General features: G+C 39.2%; 2 protein-coding genes across 5 annotated transcripts in view; both read right to left on the reverse strand.

The window, feature by feature from the left end:
• The window catches only part of LOC123501976, a 62,580-nt gene extending 57,424 nt beyond the window's left edge, over positions 1-5,156 (reverse strand). The window contains exon 1 of one of the 2 annotated variants that reach the window (XM_045251106.1): positions 4,831-5,156. The gene's annotated coding sequence lies outside the window, so the exon portion shown is untranslated. The remainder of the gene's footprint in view (positions 1-4,830) is intronic. The other variant, XM_045251105.1, reaches the window with a different exon arrangement.
• A 2,735-nt stretch (positions 5,157-7,891) lies between these two features.
• LOC123501977 (protein regulator of cytokinesis 1-like) overlaps positions 7,892-20,000 on the reverse strand; it is a 33,958-nt gene continuing 21,849 nt past the window's right edge. For 2 of the 3 annotated variants that reach the window (XM_045251109.1, XM_045251107.1), the window contains exons 9-13: positions 19,713-19,936; positions 18,461-18,619; positions 16,976-17,149; positions 16,061-16,168; positions 7,892-9,907 (exon numbers count right to left, since the gene is read on the reverse strand). In XM_045251109.1, coding sequence (XP_045107044.1) covers positions 9,620-9,907; positions 16,061-16,168; positions 16,976-17,149; positions 18,461-18,619; positions 19,713-19,936 — 953 coding nt within the window. In that variant the 3' untranslated portion in view covers positions 7,892-9,619. Of the gene's footprint in view, positions 9,908-12,505; positions 12,630-16,060; positions 16,169-16,975; positions 17,150-18,460; positions 18,620-19,712; positions 19,937-20,000 lie in introns of all 3 variants that reach the window. The other variant, XM_045251108.1, reaches the window with a different exon arrangement.

Genomic DNA, 20,000 nt, shown 5'->3' on the forward strand with positions numbered 1-20,000 from the left:
AAGCTATACCAAGAGAAAAAAATCACTACTTCCCGTGTCTTTCCTTCCTTGCAGCGCGGATAGGTAAGTCTGGCGAGTGAATTAAACAAGCGATAGATAGAAGAGAGAGAGAGAGAGAGAGAGAGAGAGAGAGAGAGAGAGAGAGAGAGAGAGAGAGAGAGAGAGAGACTTGAACTGGAATGAACGGAGTAACTGGTAGTGAAAAATATCTGATGGACGTTGGCTGCAAAGGAGGGGCTGGTAATACAAGATACATTATTCAGTAGGAAGGATCGCCATAAATACAGGAGAGAGAGAGAGAGAGAGAGAGAGAGAGATGGTGAGGCGAGAGTGTTGATGTGATGGAGCGTAATAGAGAGACGAGCGTGAGGAGGGCGGGAAAGACTGGCTGACTAGCAGTGGGTATATAATAAACGTATTAGAGGGTGGTGGAGGAGGAGGAAGAGGAGAGGAGGGAATGGATATCTGACCACCACCACTCGGGTACGAAAAACTCAAAAAAATATATATGAGGTGATAAGATTAGTGAAATTATTCGTACCTAACAAGGAACGTAGGAAGAGGAGGAATATAGTGAAAGATTTATGATTAAGTGTGTGTGTGTGTGTGTGTGTGTGTGTGTGTGTGTGTGTGTGTGTGTGTGTGTGTGTGTGGAAAGTTTAAGAAAATGCACAATTATAGCGATAAAATACGTACAGCAGAAAATAAACAAGCAGAAGTTAAGAAAAGTGCGAAATTAAACCATTTTCCTCGTAGAAGACAAAGAAAGGAACTGAAAGGGAAGAGAATAAATGAATGACGGATGAGTTAAGAAAAATATCCAAGAGTTAAACCAAATCTGAAATAGACAAATGAAAGGAGAGGAAAGAAAAAAAATGAGGACGAAAAGGATACAAGATGATGATAAAGAAAAAAAAACAAGAATAATGGAAGAAAAGGAGGAATAGACGAAGAAGGAGAAGAAAAATAAGGAGGAGAAAGAAGAACCTGATGATAAATATGATAAGAGAGATCATAAAACGTTAACATCAAACAAAAGAGGAAATTATGAAGCAGAAAGAGAAAAAAATAGACAAAAAAAAAAAAAAAAAAGGAGCAAAATGACGAGGGAAGAAATCAGGAAGAGCAGAACATGAAATAAAATGAAGAGATGCAGAAACGGAAGCAAAGAGAAAAGAGAGAAAAAATAAAGGAGGGATTGAACGAAGTAGAAACAGAAAAATGGAGAGAGAAAAAAGGCAAATGAGAGGATAATTCACAAATGGTTGAGTGTAGAATAAAAGGAGAGATACATAAATGAGATAAGGTGTGAGCAAAGGGTGGTGCAGGTGGCGGTGGCAGAAAGGGAGAAGGAGGAGAAAGCCATGAAAGGAGATGTGTGTATTTATAAAGAGGAATGAAGGAAAGAAGAGGGAAATAAAGGGAGAAAGAGAGGAGGTGGAAGAGAGAGGGAAAGTGAAAGGAAAGACATACAGAGAAGGTGTTGTGTGTGTTTATAAGAAAGAGCGACAAGAAGAAAGGAGAAGTAAAGAGAGAGAGAGAGAGAGAGAGAGAGAGAGAGAGAGAGAGAGAGAGAGAGAGAGAGAGAGAGAGTATTTTCTCACGCAATGGTAAAAATTTAATACTTAGATAAATATGTGAATTAATATACTAAGTAAAACAAAGCGAAAGAAAAAAAAATGGTTTTACCTCTACGTGTTAAATTCTACCATTGCGTGAGAAAAATTCTCTCTCTCTCTCTCTCTCTCTCTCTCTCTCTCTACTCGGTGGCCAGAAACATTATCTTAACTCTTTGATCTTCTTTAATTCGTTTCTCATTGTTTGGAATTCCATGAAATTTCTTGTCTAATGCCACAGCTTATTGCTCTCTCTCTCTCTCTCTCTCTCTCTCTCTCTCTCTCTCTCTCTCTCTCTCTCTCTCTCTCTCTCTCTTGTTACTGTTATTACATTCCATACTTCCACCCACATATGAGAGAGAGAGAGAGAGAGAGAGAGAGATTATTATCCACAGTAAAATTCAACTTACATCAAACTAGACTAGAAAGAAGAGACCACAACAATAAACATTTCACGTAAACACACACACATACACACACACACACACACACACACACACACACACACACACACACACACACACACACACACACACGTACATTCAGTAGATCAAGTTCCGTTTAATCAAGCTACATCAAAATTAAATCACAGGAGGAAGGAAGGAAGTTATTATTACAACATAGATCAAACTTCACCTTAGAACCTTCATCACTGCAGCATTTCATCAACCCTTGAGGAAACTTACGCGTATTTAGACACAGTGACCGCATTTCCCGAGTATCCACCCCTTCCCCATGTATTTCCCCTGTGTAGGTTAGTCTAGTTTGGCCTGCCTTCCCCCTTCTGTGTCGCCTATGATTAAACCGCCCTACACTTGACCATCCCAGACTTTCACACACGGCCACCGGACCCAGACACAACCACAGGCCAATCGACACAACCCTTCGCTGCCAGGCCGACCTTCGTGTTGCCTCTTCGTTTCATTACTGGCGACTCTTGGGTGGTGGTTGGAGGAGAGAGGGGCTATTGGTCTCTCTCTCTCTCTCTCTCTCTCTCTCTCTCTCTCAATATATGGAAATGCAGACGTAATTAAAGACTGAATTAAACTTTTATGGCCTCAATATGCAGAGAGAGAGAGAGAGAGAGAGAGAGAGAGAGAGAGAGAGAGAGAGAGAGAGAGAGAGAGAGAAGGAGTACAAAAGTGATAATAATGCTAATGTAAACGTCTACACCTTTCATCGTTTTTCATATTCTTTCTTCTTTTTCTTTTCTTTTTCCGTCCGTCCATTTATCTTTCCGCCTTTTACGTTATCTCTCTCTCTCTCTCTCTCTCTCTCTCTCTCTCTCTCTCTCTCTCTCTCTGTCCTTTTTCTTCCTTCCTTGTTTTTTTTTCTGCCCTCTTCCTTTCTTCCTTATCTTCCTCTCCTTTCTCTCATTTCTATCTTTTTTTCTTCCTCCCTTTTCTTATTTCTTTCTTCCCTACTTTCATTCCTTTCTTCTTTCTTTCCCTTGTTCACTCTTTCCTATACTTCCTTTATTTTTTCCTTCTTTTGCCACATCCTTTTTTTTCTTAATTTCCTCATTTCTTCTTTTCTTCCCTCCCTAGCTGCTTCTTTCTTTCCTTCATCACTTTCTTCCTTCCTTCTTTCCTTCAACACTCACTCCTTCGCTTGACAAATTAGCTCACTCTGAATAAACACTACTCTTCAGATACAAAAAACATTAAGAAACGTAAACCTTATAAGTAATTACATTTTAAGTTTTTGGGAAGACCTAGAAAATTAAAACCTCAAACCTAACCTGTAAAAATAAACTGTAATTAAACACCAGCAAGACACAAAAACAGCCTTTATAATCTCAGTGTCGCGTTTGTCTCCTTTGTACAGTACTCTTTCCTCCCTTTATATACGGGTTATTTCATCTCTAGATTGAGTTATAATTTTTCAACCAAGTCCTGAGCCATGTTGTAGACAGACAGCATGTAGGTGTCGGTCCCCCCCTGAACTGCGTATGTTCAGAATCCAACTCCAAACATAATCTGTCCGCTATTGGCCCACAACATGGCCCTAGACTTGAAAGATTAACCAAACAAAGAGCCAATCACGAACACGACAACGAATGAGTGTCGGCGCGTACTTCATATTGACTAGTCACTAGTGCAAAGGGTCATCTCACCTCTGCTGTCCCATAATATAGTTCCCCTTATGACCTATGGTTCCGAACAGCAGTGTTCTCATGAATACTGTGCACCTCCACACTGCCTGCCTTCCTTTGGTTTATATTCTGTAGCATTTCTGCTCGCAACTACTCTGCTTTGAAGTCTATTAAGTTACACTGGCTTTTAAGTTGCCGTCATTCATTCACTGAAGGCAGTGGATGCAGGGGAGTGTTTAGATGCCACCCATCACCCGGTGTCACTGTAGTCACTGACATGCGATAAATAAGGTTATCTTATCGGAAACTGTGCTTTGTGAATACTTGTCACTATTAGTAATGCATACAGACAACAATAATGAATGTCCCTATACAAAACCAATTTAGAATTTCACATATTGAAATTGATATTGCTGCACGCGTGTACATTACTGATGATAATGACAACGATACCGTAACGCATGCAGTGTCCGAGTGTTGAGGGATATGTTGCCAGAGCACAACCCATTCTCTGGCAAATTTGCGTGAATCGCTGGCGGCAATGTTGCTTACACATTACACTGTTGTCGCCTCGTGTGAAAGGTTCATATAGCTGGATATAGATGCGGGTTGGCAAGATTTTTTATGTTATGGCCTATAGAGCCTGTAGGCACACTTGAAGAGTATGTGGGAAGCACTGTTCAGCTTCCGCCCATTAGTGGCGCAGGCAATTTTATTTACAGTGGTACCCATATTAGGGTCCATATCACCACCCAAGCGCATGTTTGGTGTAACCACCTAGAATCTGGATATCATGCTGACATGTAGGTAACTTTAAACTTCAAAGCGGTATGTGGTGGGATTCGAACCTACGCGTGGACATTTGCCCGATCCCACGCTCACCACCTTATCCATTACGACTGGGGTCGTGAAAGACTAGTAATGACTGGGACTAACGTGCAGCGCGTTAGTGAGGAAACAGGTGACAAGGCAGCACGACCAGCACGAGGGGCGGCCGTGTCATTACATATACTCGAGTCGAGACCCAACCGAACCTGACGCGAGTCTCGTTAGCTCCCTCAAGTTAACACTAAAATAACTTTCGTAGCAAGGAATAAAAGAGGTAGAGTTGCTGCTTACCTCCGTGACATCTTTGTACTCACCATCGTTGCTACCTGCCTGGCGGTGGCGGAAGGCAGAGAAGCTTGAGGGAGCACTGGGGAATGGTGACACGCAAGGATCACCACTTGACACTGCACTTTCTCTCCAAGCAGTTGCACTACGAGTGTAAACAACTTCAACCTGCCACGTGATCTCAGCTAGATATTCATAACTGCCCATTTGTGCTTTGTTTGTATAGAATGTTGATAGACTGCTTGGGATATTTTGCAAATTTATCAAACCTTTTTAAATTGTATTGGTTGGAGCAATTATTATTTCATATTGATTGTAAATGATTACTTGAATAACATTGACTGAATAAGAACTTGTAATATGTTCAGTCAGTACCTAGTAAGAACTTGCACATTATAGAATAGAAAGTAAATTTTAACAAATAAGTACGAACAATGAAATTTAAATTACTTGCAATACACTGATAAGTGAGTTAGTTACCATGCACTTACATACCAAAACCATTGTATAATATTACATGAATAAAAACTCAACTTTTGTACATAAGAAGGGCTCTGGAATAAGAAGATCCATTGAGGTGCCAATCCCAAGAGAAAAAAGCGAAAAGATTACTCACAATTTGGAAAAGTGTCTTGAAATCCTTAGAGTAATAAATAAGAGCTTGCAAATGACAATGAAAAAACAAAGATATAAATGTACTATTTTATTCTTAGATTTAACAGCAAAAAACTAAACACTCATGAACACTTTTGTGAGACCTGTAAAAAATTTATGAAAAACTTTAGAAATACAGTTTTAAACCTTCTCCCTTTCTAAACCTGACACCGCCATGGACACACCAGACCACTGAAAGGCACAAAGAACGTAACACAATCTTTCACATGAGTAACACGAGCTTATAACCTTACCAATAATTTGTACACTTGCTCTATTATGCAATCAACACCATGCTAAGCCACATGTCTAATCACCTGTCAATACCTGTCTTCAATCAAGTCTGGGGTCACCTGGCCAGTGAGTGTGTTGAGTGTAAATCTAACAGCATAAAACATTAACATTCACGGCAATCATAGGAAGATATAAGGATAAAAGAAGGCGTGTGAAGCTGTGTCACTGAGAAACAGATGTGACTGTCTTGTTGCTGTGTAAACCTTTTATAAATGACTTCTGTTTGTTATGGAGGAGGAGGAGCGAGTAATGTCATTCAATTTGGCAGTCATGTTCACAAGCCAAATAGCATATAATACTTTCTTCTACCATATCTATATTTGGTTCTCTTACCTGTTGAAATGCCAGTCAGGTTTTCTAAGACTGTCAGCAAATCAGAGAACCTAACACTTTAACTGCTGATAACACACACCTGTTTGAGTAACTATACACAATATCAATGGGCTGAAATGGAACAAAGGCATTTAAAGGTTCTAACTAATCAATTACTCCTATGTCGTCAGTGGAATCTATCAAAACTATGACTCAATACTTGTACCAGACTATTCTTCTAAGCTTAAACAGAACCCAGAGCAGTCAAAGGATTAAGACTGAAAGAAAAACACTCCAATACAGTAGAAATTAATGCTGGTTACTCAGTTTCTGAACACAATTGTAACAAATGTAGCAAGTGGCCATATCAGTGGTAATATACTGTATATGTACATAGAAATAGAAAAGGAGGAAAGAAGCATAAGGAGTGTGGGAAATGCATATACAGTGTGGTGGCAATAGATGTTAAAGTGTTATGTGTTTCATCAGACAGTAATGTAGAAGAAAATAGGAGGACAGTATTATAAAAAGTATGGGAAACATAAAACTAATGTGGTGGGTGTGTGAACCACTACCTATGAAAAAAAATTTGATAAAAAAAAAGGGAAAATACAGAAATATAAGTACAGAAAATATGAAATATACATATAAAAAAAACAAACTATTCATATGTAAAAATAATGTCGTTATGAATATATTTATGTACAAATCCTTAAGAGTTACTGACCAATATACAATGTACAGCACTGAGATGTAAATTAAGTTAGTGTTACAGCAAAAGACCGCCACCTAAACAACCCTCAAGACTACTGAACCCTGGCATTTCCCCTGCTGATGATGACTAAGTGGCTGAGTAATGCTTGTCTTATACAGCTCAACAATTTCCTGGACTTAGCTGTGTTTAGAGAGAATCTGAAGGTAGTGGGAGAAAATCTGAAGGTTGTGAGAATAGGAGTGAGTGGCTGTGTGACCTGTGTTGGGTAATGCCTGGTTGAGTTCAGTTCAGTTTGTTTAGAGGAATTTGCATGAAGTTTATGAAAATGAGATGAGGAGTGGACAGTTAAGTTTAGCTTAGTTCAGAGGATCATTAATTTTGTGGACCTTGGGCTTTCTGCTTTTGAGAATGTGAAGTTTGAGTGAATGGTAAATGTGTGACCTAAACTGAATAACGATTGGTGGCTGTCTAATACAATGGATCACTAATTCTGTCCACCTTGGCTTTCTGTTTAAGAGATATGAGTGAAGTTTATGAGAATGTCAAAGGAAATCCATGTGTGGCTGTGACCTGGAATGAGAAATGAATAGTTGAGTTGAGCTGAGTTCAGGAATTACAAGTTTTATGGATCTCAGTTTGCTGTTTTGAGGAAATCTACATTAAGTTTGTAAGAATATAAAATAAATTAAGTTCCATATATCACTCATCTCACTTCACGCATCATGTTTTTTTCATCATCGTAAAGTTGTAAATTTGTCAAGCTAAACAATGTGCGCGCGTGTGCGTGTGCCTGTGTGTGTTTCACTGTTTGATCTGCTGCAGTCTCTGACGAGACAGCCAGACGTTACCCTATGGAACGAGCTCAGAGCTCATTGTTTCCAATCTTCGGATAGGCCTGAGACCAGGCACACACCACACACCGGGACAACAAGGTCACAACTCCTCGATTTACATCCCGTACCTACTCACTGCTAGGTGAACAGGGGCTACACGTGAAAGGAGACACACCCAAATATCTCCACCCGGCCGGGGAATCGAACTCCGGTCCTCTGGCTTGTGAAGCCAGCGCTCTAACCACTGAGCTACTGGGTGTGTGTGTGTGTGTGTGTGTGTGTGTGTGTGTGTGTGTGTGTGTGTGTGTAGCATATACTTGTTACTTGTAATACAATAAAATACTCTTATACTATACATCCTACTTTTTCACATCCATTTCAAAATTTGGATTACCAGATTAATTGGGTAACATACCTTCCCCTACCTTCTCATTTTGGGATATAAACCACCCACAGTAATCAACTTGCTACCTTCCTTCACAGCTGTCAATCTACCGTAAACAATCATATCAACTATCTATCTGTCTATCTCTATACCAGGCCAGCAACCCCATAAAGGAAGGTCCAGACCAAGCACCACACACTCCCACACCCGTCATTCACACTCAGCCCTGTCAGTCCCTGGTGGAAAGAGATAGTCAACAAAAAGGACAAAAGTTAATTGAATGTGCTTATATGGAACTTGTTATGCATTTTATGACAGGAATATAGTATTATGCTTTTGTTGATTCAATGCAGCATTAGAATAATAAAAAAGTTAACTATGTGGTCATCTAGTGCTAAGAATGTGACCTTGTGTAGTTTTGTGACTTTTATTAATTCTCATTATGTATTCCGTCATCTCAAAATTCATAAGAACAAAAATTTACCTTGTGAAATAATGCTAATTGACTCTTGTCTTTTACCACTTGAGTGAAGCTTTGTCTGTCTGATAGCTGTCCTCTCTATGCATTGTCTTAAAACTCAGGCTAATCATATATAAACGAGAGCAAATGTATGCATAGTTCTATGTTACTGTATATTTTATGACAGAATGTAGTTTTGTCTTTAAAATATATTCCTCTAAACTTTTTGCTACTTTTATTCTTCAAGACAAAGAATGAGGCATGTATGGTTGTATATTACAGAGAACTTCATGACGCACGCAACTCTGTCTAATACTTATTTGATTTTTGTTCTCTCAAAATTTCATTCCATAAAACATTAACAGATTAAATGCACGATCACTGTATGTGCTTTGTGTGACATAAATATAACTTGTTAATTGAGTTATTGTCAAGAAATACTAAGGCTTTGATGTGGAACCTGGATGATGACAAAAAAGTACTCTTGGCATATTTACCTGAGCAATGTGTTATGATTATGTATCAGATTACATCCTATATCAACACTGTCCCACACAGTCTATGCACGTGCTGTAATAAATAACGTGTATCTTTGTGTGTACACATGAAAGTTCTGGAATGACTGTGCAGCTTCATATAAAGTAACAAACAAACCTTAGCATGTGACCATGTGAACCTGAACATAGCACACAACCAATAACAACAATAAATTTCCTTTATAAGAACACAACAAAACAAATAGAAAGGTGTGATATCTTGTAGCAGCCTTCCTATTATGACAGCATGGTACACAGACAGATAGGTAAAATGTAAGGCAACATAAATCAAGCAGCAGAATGTAGAGTAAGACTGGAGCTCACCTAGATGAAGTCTTGCCACAGGTAACAAAGAATACAAATATATAGGCAAAATATGACACAAAATCGATCAAGTAGTAATGACGCACCAGAGAGGAACCAGAAAACCTAAAGACAGAGCAAGATTGAAATACGCTTAAATAAAACATGTCTAATGCAGCTTCCTATAAGAATCTTAGCATAGTACAGAGACAGATAGACAAGATCCAGGACCAAGCTGATCAAGCAGCAATGACACACCAGAGGAACCAGAAAACTTAGACCCAGAGCGAGACAGGAACTCGCCTAAATGAGAAACCTGAGTGGCCGGTCCCTGTTGGAATAGAAGCGAGGACTGTTAGGACCAAGGCAAGGTTGTGAGGTGGTGCGGCGCAGGGCGGGACTCTTCATGGGGGACAGAGAGTGCAGGAAGGGCCGGCGTTTGCTGCCCTTAGTGGGTGAGGCTAAGTGGAGGGCGTCCCTGAATCGCCTGCCCTGGTTCTGTGGGTGTTGGGAGAACTGTGGCTTTGTTATGGCCTCTTCTAGGATGGACGAGTGGACCACAGCACCTCGCCGTGCCTCCGTAATGTCAGCCTGGGGACGAGAGCAGGCCTTGTACTGAGTGTGTGTCAATGAAAGGTAAGCTGCAAGAACCCAATAAGCCTACTACATTTTTTTTTTCATTTTTTTTTTTTTATGTATGAGTGGAAAACTGGCCAAGGGCAAGATAAATTGAAAAAACACAAAAAGAAAGTTGCCAGTTCCCTTGCAGGTCCAAGAGTTAGAAAAAAAAAAAAAAAAAAAAAAAAAAAAAAGAGGGGAGGAATAAATGTCCTGAGACTTCCCTCTTGAATGTGACAGTCCTCCATCAACAATAACTTATCTACTTGTATCTGACCATCTAGCATCCCTGTCCATGAATTTGTCTCAGCTTTTAAATCTGAGACAATATGCTTAGAGTTCCATACATGCCAATATTCTTGTAAATTCCTGTCTATGAATTCATCTAATCTTTGGAAGCTCCCTACTGACTCACTACCAACAACTTGACCACTGAATCTGTTTTGCTCATCTGCCACTATTTGAGAACCAATTCCTTCCTGCCTCATTTTGAAATCTAATCTTTATCCTGCCTAACCCATTATTTCTTGTTCTATCTGGCTGGCTCTTTACGGCTTAACCTCTACAATACTGAGACACATTTTTACCACGATTTTTGGGGTATGATTAAATTATTATATTTACATTAGGAAGGGTCTATGGAGGTCAAAAGATGAATGGACAGTCTTTACCATTTTAATCCCACCATAAGTTTCTGAAGCTGTAAAAATCACCAAATAATAACAAGAATGAATATGAAAATGTGGCATGGTACTGCAGGGCTTAAGAAAACAAGGGAAGCTGCAATAAGCCAATAAACCAACATGTAGCAGTCTTTTATCAAACATACACTGTATACCAATATCCATGTAAAGTCTGGCTTATGAACTTATCTAATCTGTTCATTCTTCCACATGACTTGAAACTAATAATAAAATCACTGAGTCTATTCCATTCATCTGCTACTCTATTTGAAAGTCCATTTCTTGCTATCTTTTTTAATCAAAATCAGTGTTATGAAATTAGAAGATAGGCAGATACGATAACTTCTTACATATGACTCATCCCTTTCCTTTTATAAAATCCATAGTTTTCTCCATCCTTCAGCACCCTCATGGTGTCTGTTGTGCACACACCATTGCTAAATTCACACTTCACACACCACAAGATTGTAGCATAAATTTCTAACCTCCGAGTAATGTTAGCATCTTTGTGGACTTTTTTTTATATTTTATTTATTTTTTTATAAGGGGGAAGTTTGTTGACCTTGACCAGAACTTCATACATAAATAAATAAATAAATGAACAGATGAAATAATAAACAATGAAAAAAGCACACAACAAAGGCAACACTACCTGCCTCAGTCACACATTTATCAACCAACTCTACTATACTGACATGCTGAATCAACAACCATAACTTAACTTCCTTCCCTCTCATTCCCACAAGTACAACTGTCCAAGTATGACATGAGTATCACACAGTATTTCTCAATGTACAGCATACTAGTTATGCCTTGAGATAAAGAAAGTTCTTTAAGTTATTTTTTAAATTGAAAATGATCAATAATAAACAAATGAGAACTTAAGAGCAAACAGCAAGCAATCTAAAGCTACTAACATCTTGTACTTACTCATGTCAGCTTCTCATTTCATAACATCACACCAAAGATTCTAACAATGCAATCAGCAAGGCATTTGTTTCTTATATATGCATATGAAATAAATAAAGTACCACAGATATTGTCACTATCTATCTATAGAATGTGCCAGCACCCCACACAGGGTGGCCCAGGCAAAGCACAGACAAGGCACAACACTACAAATACTAAGAGAAATAAAGGGGAAAGCAACAGCAGCTGAACTAGTCAGCCAGTTCACACATACACAAAAACACAAAAATACAGACATATATATCAGCAAATATGATACTGAAAACATGAAAAAGTAGACTTGCAAGCCTGAAACAAATGAAACATTTATGCTGTGAAGAAGCCTTGACAGCCTCTGCACAGCACATGGACCACAACAGTCAGTAGTGTGTTTGTATGTCACCCACAGTGTCTTGTATTTCTCTTAGCCTAGAAGTGAGGTGAGAGAAGCATGCACACTTTCCAGTGCTTTGTTCACTGGCACAGTTACATGTGTCACAGTTACTCAAAATGCTTTTTCAATAATGTGTAATGCAAAAAGAAGCTACACTACCATGCCTTGGCCACTCTAAAGGAATGCTGCTGAGGAGCAAAGCATCACAGACAAATACTGTAAGTAACACATGCATTGATGTTCCTACCAGAGACTCTTGCTTCACATGAGAACAAAACCATGCATACATGAACTGCTGCTGTATTTCTAATGCCATGAGAGAGCAGAGCATCAAAAAGACAGACAGATAACATATGCAATGATCTTCCCAATGACATTTGTTTCACATACATAAATATACATTGCTTACTTGTATGCCAGCTATATTTCTAATGCCATGCTTATTACAAGACTCAAGTGCAATAAATACATATAAGCAGAGGGTGGAGGAAAGGATCAGCAAGACAGCAGTGACACACAGAGCCACAGAACCACAAGAGCACACACCTCCCAGGCTGCAGACAAGTAGGTGGGTGGGGCAACAAAGGGCCTAGAAATAGGTTTTCATGATCCCTTTAGGGACCTGGTCTAGCGTGGTGCTGTTCAGGCCTTCGTTGCTTTGGAGGGGATCCTGCAAGGGGACACACGCTGAAGGGGGATGAGGAAGAGACATACACGCACACACACACACTCACACACACACACATAGACACACATATTCACAGTTAAATCTGACAGACAAAATAGGACAATCTTTTTAGTCTCTTTCACTTAATCCTGGCAAGTCTAATCTCTGTCACACAATACTACTACTGCTACTCCTACTGCTACTACTATTACTACTACTATACACACACACAAAAACAGAAGCATCATCCCTTTATACATTTGTAACCTAGACACACATGGAAACCAAGCCCAAATATGTATACCCACACCAAAGCACAGAGCTTCAAATGGCATCACACAGGCACCTCCTCCACTGGTTCCTGGCACACTAAAGGGAGCTATGACAATTCAAAGCTCTGGCAGACTAAATGACTCTCTGTCTAGGCCAACTTTCCTAACTGACAGACATGGTGTTAATGCAGCAGACTTTTGAACTGTCTACCACACATGTCTGGTAGCATAAGGTGTCTGCTAAACCCAAGATGCTCCTCCTCAACATTAATGTCTTTCCATTCCTCACCCTTCAAATTCCATACCTTCCTTCCCCTCACAGCCATGCAATCACTGGCAAATTACCTTCCGTAGCAATATTGAGACCTTCCAAAGAGTGCGTTGCCATGAAATCAAGGTCTGAGTATATATGGAGCACTGGACGTATTTATATCCAGTGCTTCATAAATACTGACAACTGGCAAGACTAACGAGCATTTTTTTATATCAAGAGCTGTATGAAAATGAAGATCTGAGGACACTAATGAACTGCTTTACATTAATTTACATAGACTGAGAAATGAAAAGATTAATTAAATGTTTTTATAACCCAAACCAAATTCAATGTTTTCTGCAGCCAACTAAAAGAACAAGAAATGAGCAGTTCAGCAGTTCTAAACACTAATTTCTGAGGAAACTCCTTTACATTTAGATAGAAAATTGGATATCTAGTAAACTTCCTCATTAAAAGCTCTGTACAAACGACGGAAAACTAGTTAGACTAATAATTAAATGTCTTTCCATTAACAGCTTCATAAAAGACAAAAAACAGGAGACACTAATGAAATATTTTATAGCTGAACTTTTGCAGAGGCCAACAAAAACTGCTTGGTAGGATAATAAACATCAAACCAAAAACCTTCCACAACTCCTACACAAATCTGATATGCACAAAATCAAGGTTATTCTCCCATGTCTCTCTCTCTCTCCTTAAACATTTAGTAAAATATGACGTTACTTCTCTGAGTAGGTGACGACAATACTGAGGGAAAGTCTAGCCTTGTGTGATCCCACTTGAAGCACTGAGACAAGCCATTATTACTCACTCCTGTGCTACCAACCCTGTGCAGGTGGGTGTGCATGTGTGTGTGATTGACTGTGGTGAGGGTAGTGTGTCAATATTTCATCCCATGTTCATCACACCAGTTAATGAATAAATAAATAGATATTGAGAGAGAAGAAGGAAGGGAAGGGAAGGGAAGGGAAGGGAAGGAAAGGAAAGGAAAGGAAAGGGAAGGGAATGGAAGAGTAAGGAAGGGAATGGGAGGGAAGGGAAGGGAAGGCATAAGAAAGGAAGGGTAGGGAAGGGAAGGGAAGGAGAGGAAGAAAGAAAAGATGGAAATGATAAAAAATAAGGTAGGAAAGCAAGTTATCTTAATTATGGGTTAAGATAAAGATATATATATATATAAAAAAAAAAAGAAAGAAAGACAAAAAGAAGAAATAGAAGACCATAAAGGCTTAAACTCTAAATATAAATAGTAGTAATGGCATGTTATAATTTACAGGGAATGTTTACTATGGACAAATGTAGCTTGTGATAAAAAAAAGTGCAGGGAAACAGCCCAACTTATGAAACTGATATTCATGCATGCAACTGAATCAAAACTCACCAGTGACTGTACAAAAAATAAGAGTAAATGACTGTTAATTAATTTTATCTTCATTATGTACATGTATTGAACTTAAAATTACTTAAAGCATTAATAAAGGAATGAAACAGAAGCATCATTACACACCACCAGTATGTATCAATAACAGTTAATCACACACAAAATACACACCCAAATCAAATAATATAGTACCATAAAATTAGGTAAAAGGAAATATATCTACAAATTCAATTAATCAAACATCAATAACAATACATATCATCCTTGGTCCATCTAGCCTGTGAAGAATGTAAAATGATAACACTGGAGAGGGATTCGTAAATGTTGAACCATATGAAAGGAGATAATGCAAGTAAGAGATATAAGGACAGTAGTGAGTTAGTGAAGTGTTGATGGATACCAATTAACAATACATATCATCCTTGGTCCATTGAGCCTGTGAAGAATGTAAAATGATAACCCTGGAGAGGAATTTGTAAATGTTGAACCATATGAAATGAGAGAATGTAAGTAAAATTCACTAGAGATAAGGATAGTAGTGTGTTAGTGAAGTGTTGATAGATAAGAAAGAGACAAGAGAGAGACAAGGAGTTAAACAAGAAAAATGACAGTAAGATACAAAGATAGGAATAGGAGTTTAGATAAAGGTGAGAGGAGATGCAGTACAATTAGAGAGGTTAGAGGAAGACTACCAGACAAGAAACATGTTAAGAAGCACATAACCTTGATGAAGAAAAGAGAAAATAGAAACGACAAAGAGAAGATGAGAGAGAAATGAGGAACATGCAGAGAAAAAAAAAGGAACCTACAACTTGTCTGAGATGAAAAAAAAAAAAAAAAAAAAAATAAATAGAAGAAAAATTAAAGGAAATACAATGAGAATATACCTTTTTAATATTAGAGCCAACAGTTACTCCCCAGAGCAATGTGAAAGGAGAAAGAAACATTACTATGGACATAAATTATATCTTTTCTGCATTGCACAATTACTTAACAGACAGTTATAGAAGAAATTATTATGTAAAGACTTGAAAGTAAATACAGAAAATCATCTAGCAAAGTAAAGATTAAACTTGTGAGAGATAAAAGTAAGATGAAGGAAGAAAACCATAAAACTCCAGTAAGATTAAACACAAATATGAAGAAACGAGACTATAGACCACACTGAGACACCTGCCCAACACCTCCATAATAGTCAAAAGCCTCTAGCTGAACCTCACAAACTTTTAAAGGTATTTTCATGATTCTAGTGATGCATTAACAGGACTTCAACATTATTAAGAGAAAAACAACACAGAAAACTCAGGTTATCATCTCTGTGGGCTTTGAAAACAGTTGTGGTGAGAGAGCAAAGCAATTCTGAACAAGGCTAACAAATACAACTCCCAGGAACCCCACACTGTAACTTCAGTAAAAAGATGACAAAAAAACAGAATCACGAGAATAAAAGGAGTCAATCAAAGGACTAACAAACACAGACCCTGAGAGCTGCCACTGTTACTACACCCACCTTGAACTTATCATAGGTGATGGACTGCAAGGAGGCATCGTCTTCCATGGCAGGGACGTAGGTAGGAGGGGCACGGTTCAGCTCTGCCAGTGGTCTGCCTCGGGGTGTCTGTTGCAAAGTTATGGAAGAGTACTAGAGGTGGTAGTGGCAGTGAGGAGCAGATTCTTTATACTTTCTCTGCCTTTCTATTTGTCTATCTCTGTTTGTTGTTGTTGTGATGGTGGTGAAAAATGCAAGTTTTTAGTCAGTTTCTCAATCTTTCTGTTCTCTTCTGTTTGTTAAAGGGTAATGAGTGAATGTTCACGGTGGTGGTGGTAGAGATTAAGATACTTCATTAATTTCTTTGTCTTTTTGTGTGCCTATCTCTGTCTCTATCATTAAGTGTGTTTGTTGGTGTTTATGGTAATGACCACAGAACTTTTTTTTTTATTATTTTCCTTTTTGTTTTTAAGTCAAACTATCTTTCTTTTTCTGTTTGTTGATGATTTGATGATGAAAAAAATTCTTTTCTCCCTTTTTTGTATGTATGTGCATGTATATAGACATAATATATGTGATGTATGCAAGATGGCGATGGCATGTGTATGGCAATGACCAGCCTGGTATATAGGACAATATTCTGAAACACATCTCCCACACATGAAAACTTTCAAAAGGGCACTAGCTAGAATTACACAGGTTTTTAGCAGTGTTTTTATACTTTCAGTGAAAAACTAATAACATTTCTCCTTTATTAAAGAGAAAACAGTCTTGAGAACCCTCTTCATCATCTCTATGGCCCTAGAAAGTAGTCTTGTTGAGAGCAAAGCATTTCTGAATACAGGCCACTAATAAATAACACATCTAAACATAGATACACAGTGGATGAATATGACAATGATGACATGTAAGCAATAGCAGTGACAGCAGTGGTACCTTGCTAGGGGAGCGCTTGGTGGGAGACACATTTCTAGGTGGTGGCAGCAACTGTTTAGCTCGTTTGCTGCTGGCTGGCTCCTCCCCATCCATGCCTCTCTTCCTGGAGGCCACTGGTGTCTTGGGTTGAGGCACCACCCTGCCTGGCTTCCCTGGGCCCTCCTTGGCATGTACCTGGTGAGGGAAGACAGACTTGACACGTGATCGCGGGGAAAGAGCTGATGTGTGACAATAAGGAGTGAAAGACTTGAAAATTTACTGAATGAGGAAGGATTTAAAATATGATTGATTAACCCCTTCAATACTAAGATGCATTTATATCTTGAGTTTTTATGTGATTAGATGATTTTATTGACATTAGGAAGGGTCTATGCAGGTCAGAAGATTAATAACCATAGTCTTCAATATTTTAATCCCGAGATAAGTTTCTGAAGCTGTATAAAATCACCAAATAGTAAATAGAATAAACATGAAAACATGTCATGATACTGAAAGGGTTAAAGGGTTGAACTGAGGCAACAAGATCTAAAATGTGACAACGAGGAAGGAAAGAATAAAAATGTGATAGTTATGAAGGAAAGACTTGTAATGTAACAATGACAAAACAAAAAAAAAATGACAAAAGACAATAATTAAAGGTTTGAAATGTACCAGTTAAGGAAAGACCTGAACTATGAGTGGTCAAAAACTTCCAATGTGTTAGTGAAGGCGTAACCAGATGAGTAATGGCGTATATGAAAGTAGGCAACATAAACCAACAACTGAATATGTAGTGTAAATAATGCCAGTCATTAGTAGAATAAGAAATCATGCTTACTGCTATTGTATGAAGTGCCTTTTTTTAACCTCAAGTCCTCTGATCTGCTAAGAATCCATCAGTTACCAGCTAGTCGGCACACTTTCACCTCAGAGGAATTGACATTACAAGAAAACAATGCAAGGTTGAAGTGAGTGCATGCTACTCAACTTAACCACAACTGTAGAAGCCAAGCCACACCTTCCTTACCTCTAGTTATTTGTCTGACCATACTCTTTCCTGGTTTCTTCCACCTGTCCCCGCTCACTCCCTGCCATCTTTCACACTCATAATTCCCCACCTTGGATTCCTCTACCTATCTCCACACACTCTGATGACTTCCTTCACACTCTCCACTCCCCATTCTAACTTGCCATACCCACCCCACTCACTCACTGACTTGCTCCACTCTTCAACTCTTGCCTTTCACTCCTCCTGGCTTCCTCAACCCTTCTGACTTACCCTCTTGGCCTTTTCCACCCTCCCCACTCCTACCTGGCCCTTACTCCCACTCTAGCTTGCTCTACCTACCCCACTCACTCCCCTGGCTTACTCCACTCTTTAACTCTGGCCTTTCACTCCTGGCTTCCTTAACCTTTCCCATTCATCCTCTTGGCCTTTTCCACCCCCCCCACTCCTAACCTGGCCCTTACTTCCTACTCTGGCTTCCTTCACCCAGCCTGACTCACCCTCTTTGCCTTCTCCACCTCCCATTGCTTCTCATGTGTGCCCCACAGGTGGTCGAGGTAAGTCATCAGTTCCTCCCCGTGCACCAGGAAAGGAGTGTTGTTGTGCTTCTGCCATGCCACTGCCAGGGTCTCCAGCCGCTTCTGCACACGAGGCAGTTCCTGGAAAGGTGTGCATTAGAATGTGTGATCTTCGGAATGGATGTAAGTAGTGGAAGGTGCAAGATATCAAGACTACACATGGCTGTCTGGCTGTCTGTCCCTGTGGTGGTGTGTTGTGTTAGTGCATTGGTATCTAAGCACACATAGCACATCTCTGAACACACTGTCTATGCATGGATATCTAAACACATACAAACACACCCAATACATACAGATATCTCCACACATCTCTGAACACACACTTACACAACCAAAGGGCACACTGTCTGGGAAGGATGTATTTGTTATGTTATTGTACACACTATTTATGCACACAAGGGGACCTGAACACACATTAGCATGATCCCTATGCACCCACACTCATACACAAATATATATGTACCTACTTGGTAAATATAACCATAAAAATAAATATATAAAGTAAACTAATTAGGTACAGTGTAAGCCCAAATTCAGTATAAGACATTTATGGAACTTTTTTTTTTCCTGTGTAAAGTTGTAATTTTGATTTTTTTTCTTTTTTTGTTTTAATAGCCTTGGCCTAATCCTTCTCCTCATAAAATAGACAATATTCTATTATAACAGATAACATATTGAGTGTATTATCAGATCACTGTATTCAATGACACTCTACTACCATGGATATCCTCCTGAATACTTGAGCCTTCACAGTCCAGTATCCAACTCTTCATTTCTCCACCTCCTCCAGCTTTCCAGTCAGATCTTAGCTATAAAAAAAACCTGCCTCCTTGTTTCTTCACTCCTCATTAACAAAACTCTTTCACAAACAGGAACTATTTAACAAGACCATCACAGACAATACTAACTAAAGGACATCAAGCATGAAGGCCACTCACAATCCTGACCATCTCCAAAACAACTCCACCTGCTTCTAAATCTCCATTTTCCTATGAACTGAACTTATTGAAGAGGGAGGTTTCAACACATTAATCCCACTCTTTTGGCTAACTCTCACGGACCTGCTCGGGAACTGGCATCAAAGTAGGCCTTTTAGTTTAGCCATTTCTGTTGCCCTTGACCAGATTTCACCTCTCACATAAAAATAAAAGGAAAAGAAGAAAAATGCACTCACATTCCTGACTTTCTTCTTGGCCTTCTCCTCTTGCAGCAACGCACCACCACGAGTGTTGAAGAGGCGCGAGGGGTCCTTGTCACGGTTCCTCAGCTCCAGCATGTGGTTGAAGAGGGAGAGGAAGTGGTTTACAGTGGAGAGCAACTCTTCATTCTCATTGTAGTAGTTTTTCCAGCGCTCCACCTCCCCTTCCAGCAGCGACAGCACATCTTCTCCCACGTCATCTGCAAGAGGTATCAGAGGTGCTTCAGTGCCCCTAGTGTGTTTCTGTGTATACCAGACTGATAT

Source organism: Portunus trituberculatus, chromosome 10, assembly GCF_017591435.1.
Source record: "Portunus trituberculatus isolate SZX2019 chromosome 10, ASM1759143v1, whole genome shotgun sequence".
NCBI lineage: Eukaryota > Metazoa > Arthropoda > Malacostraca > Decapoda > Portunidae > Portunus > Portunus trituberculatus.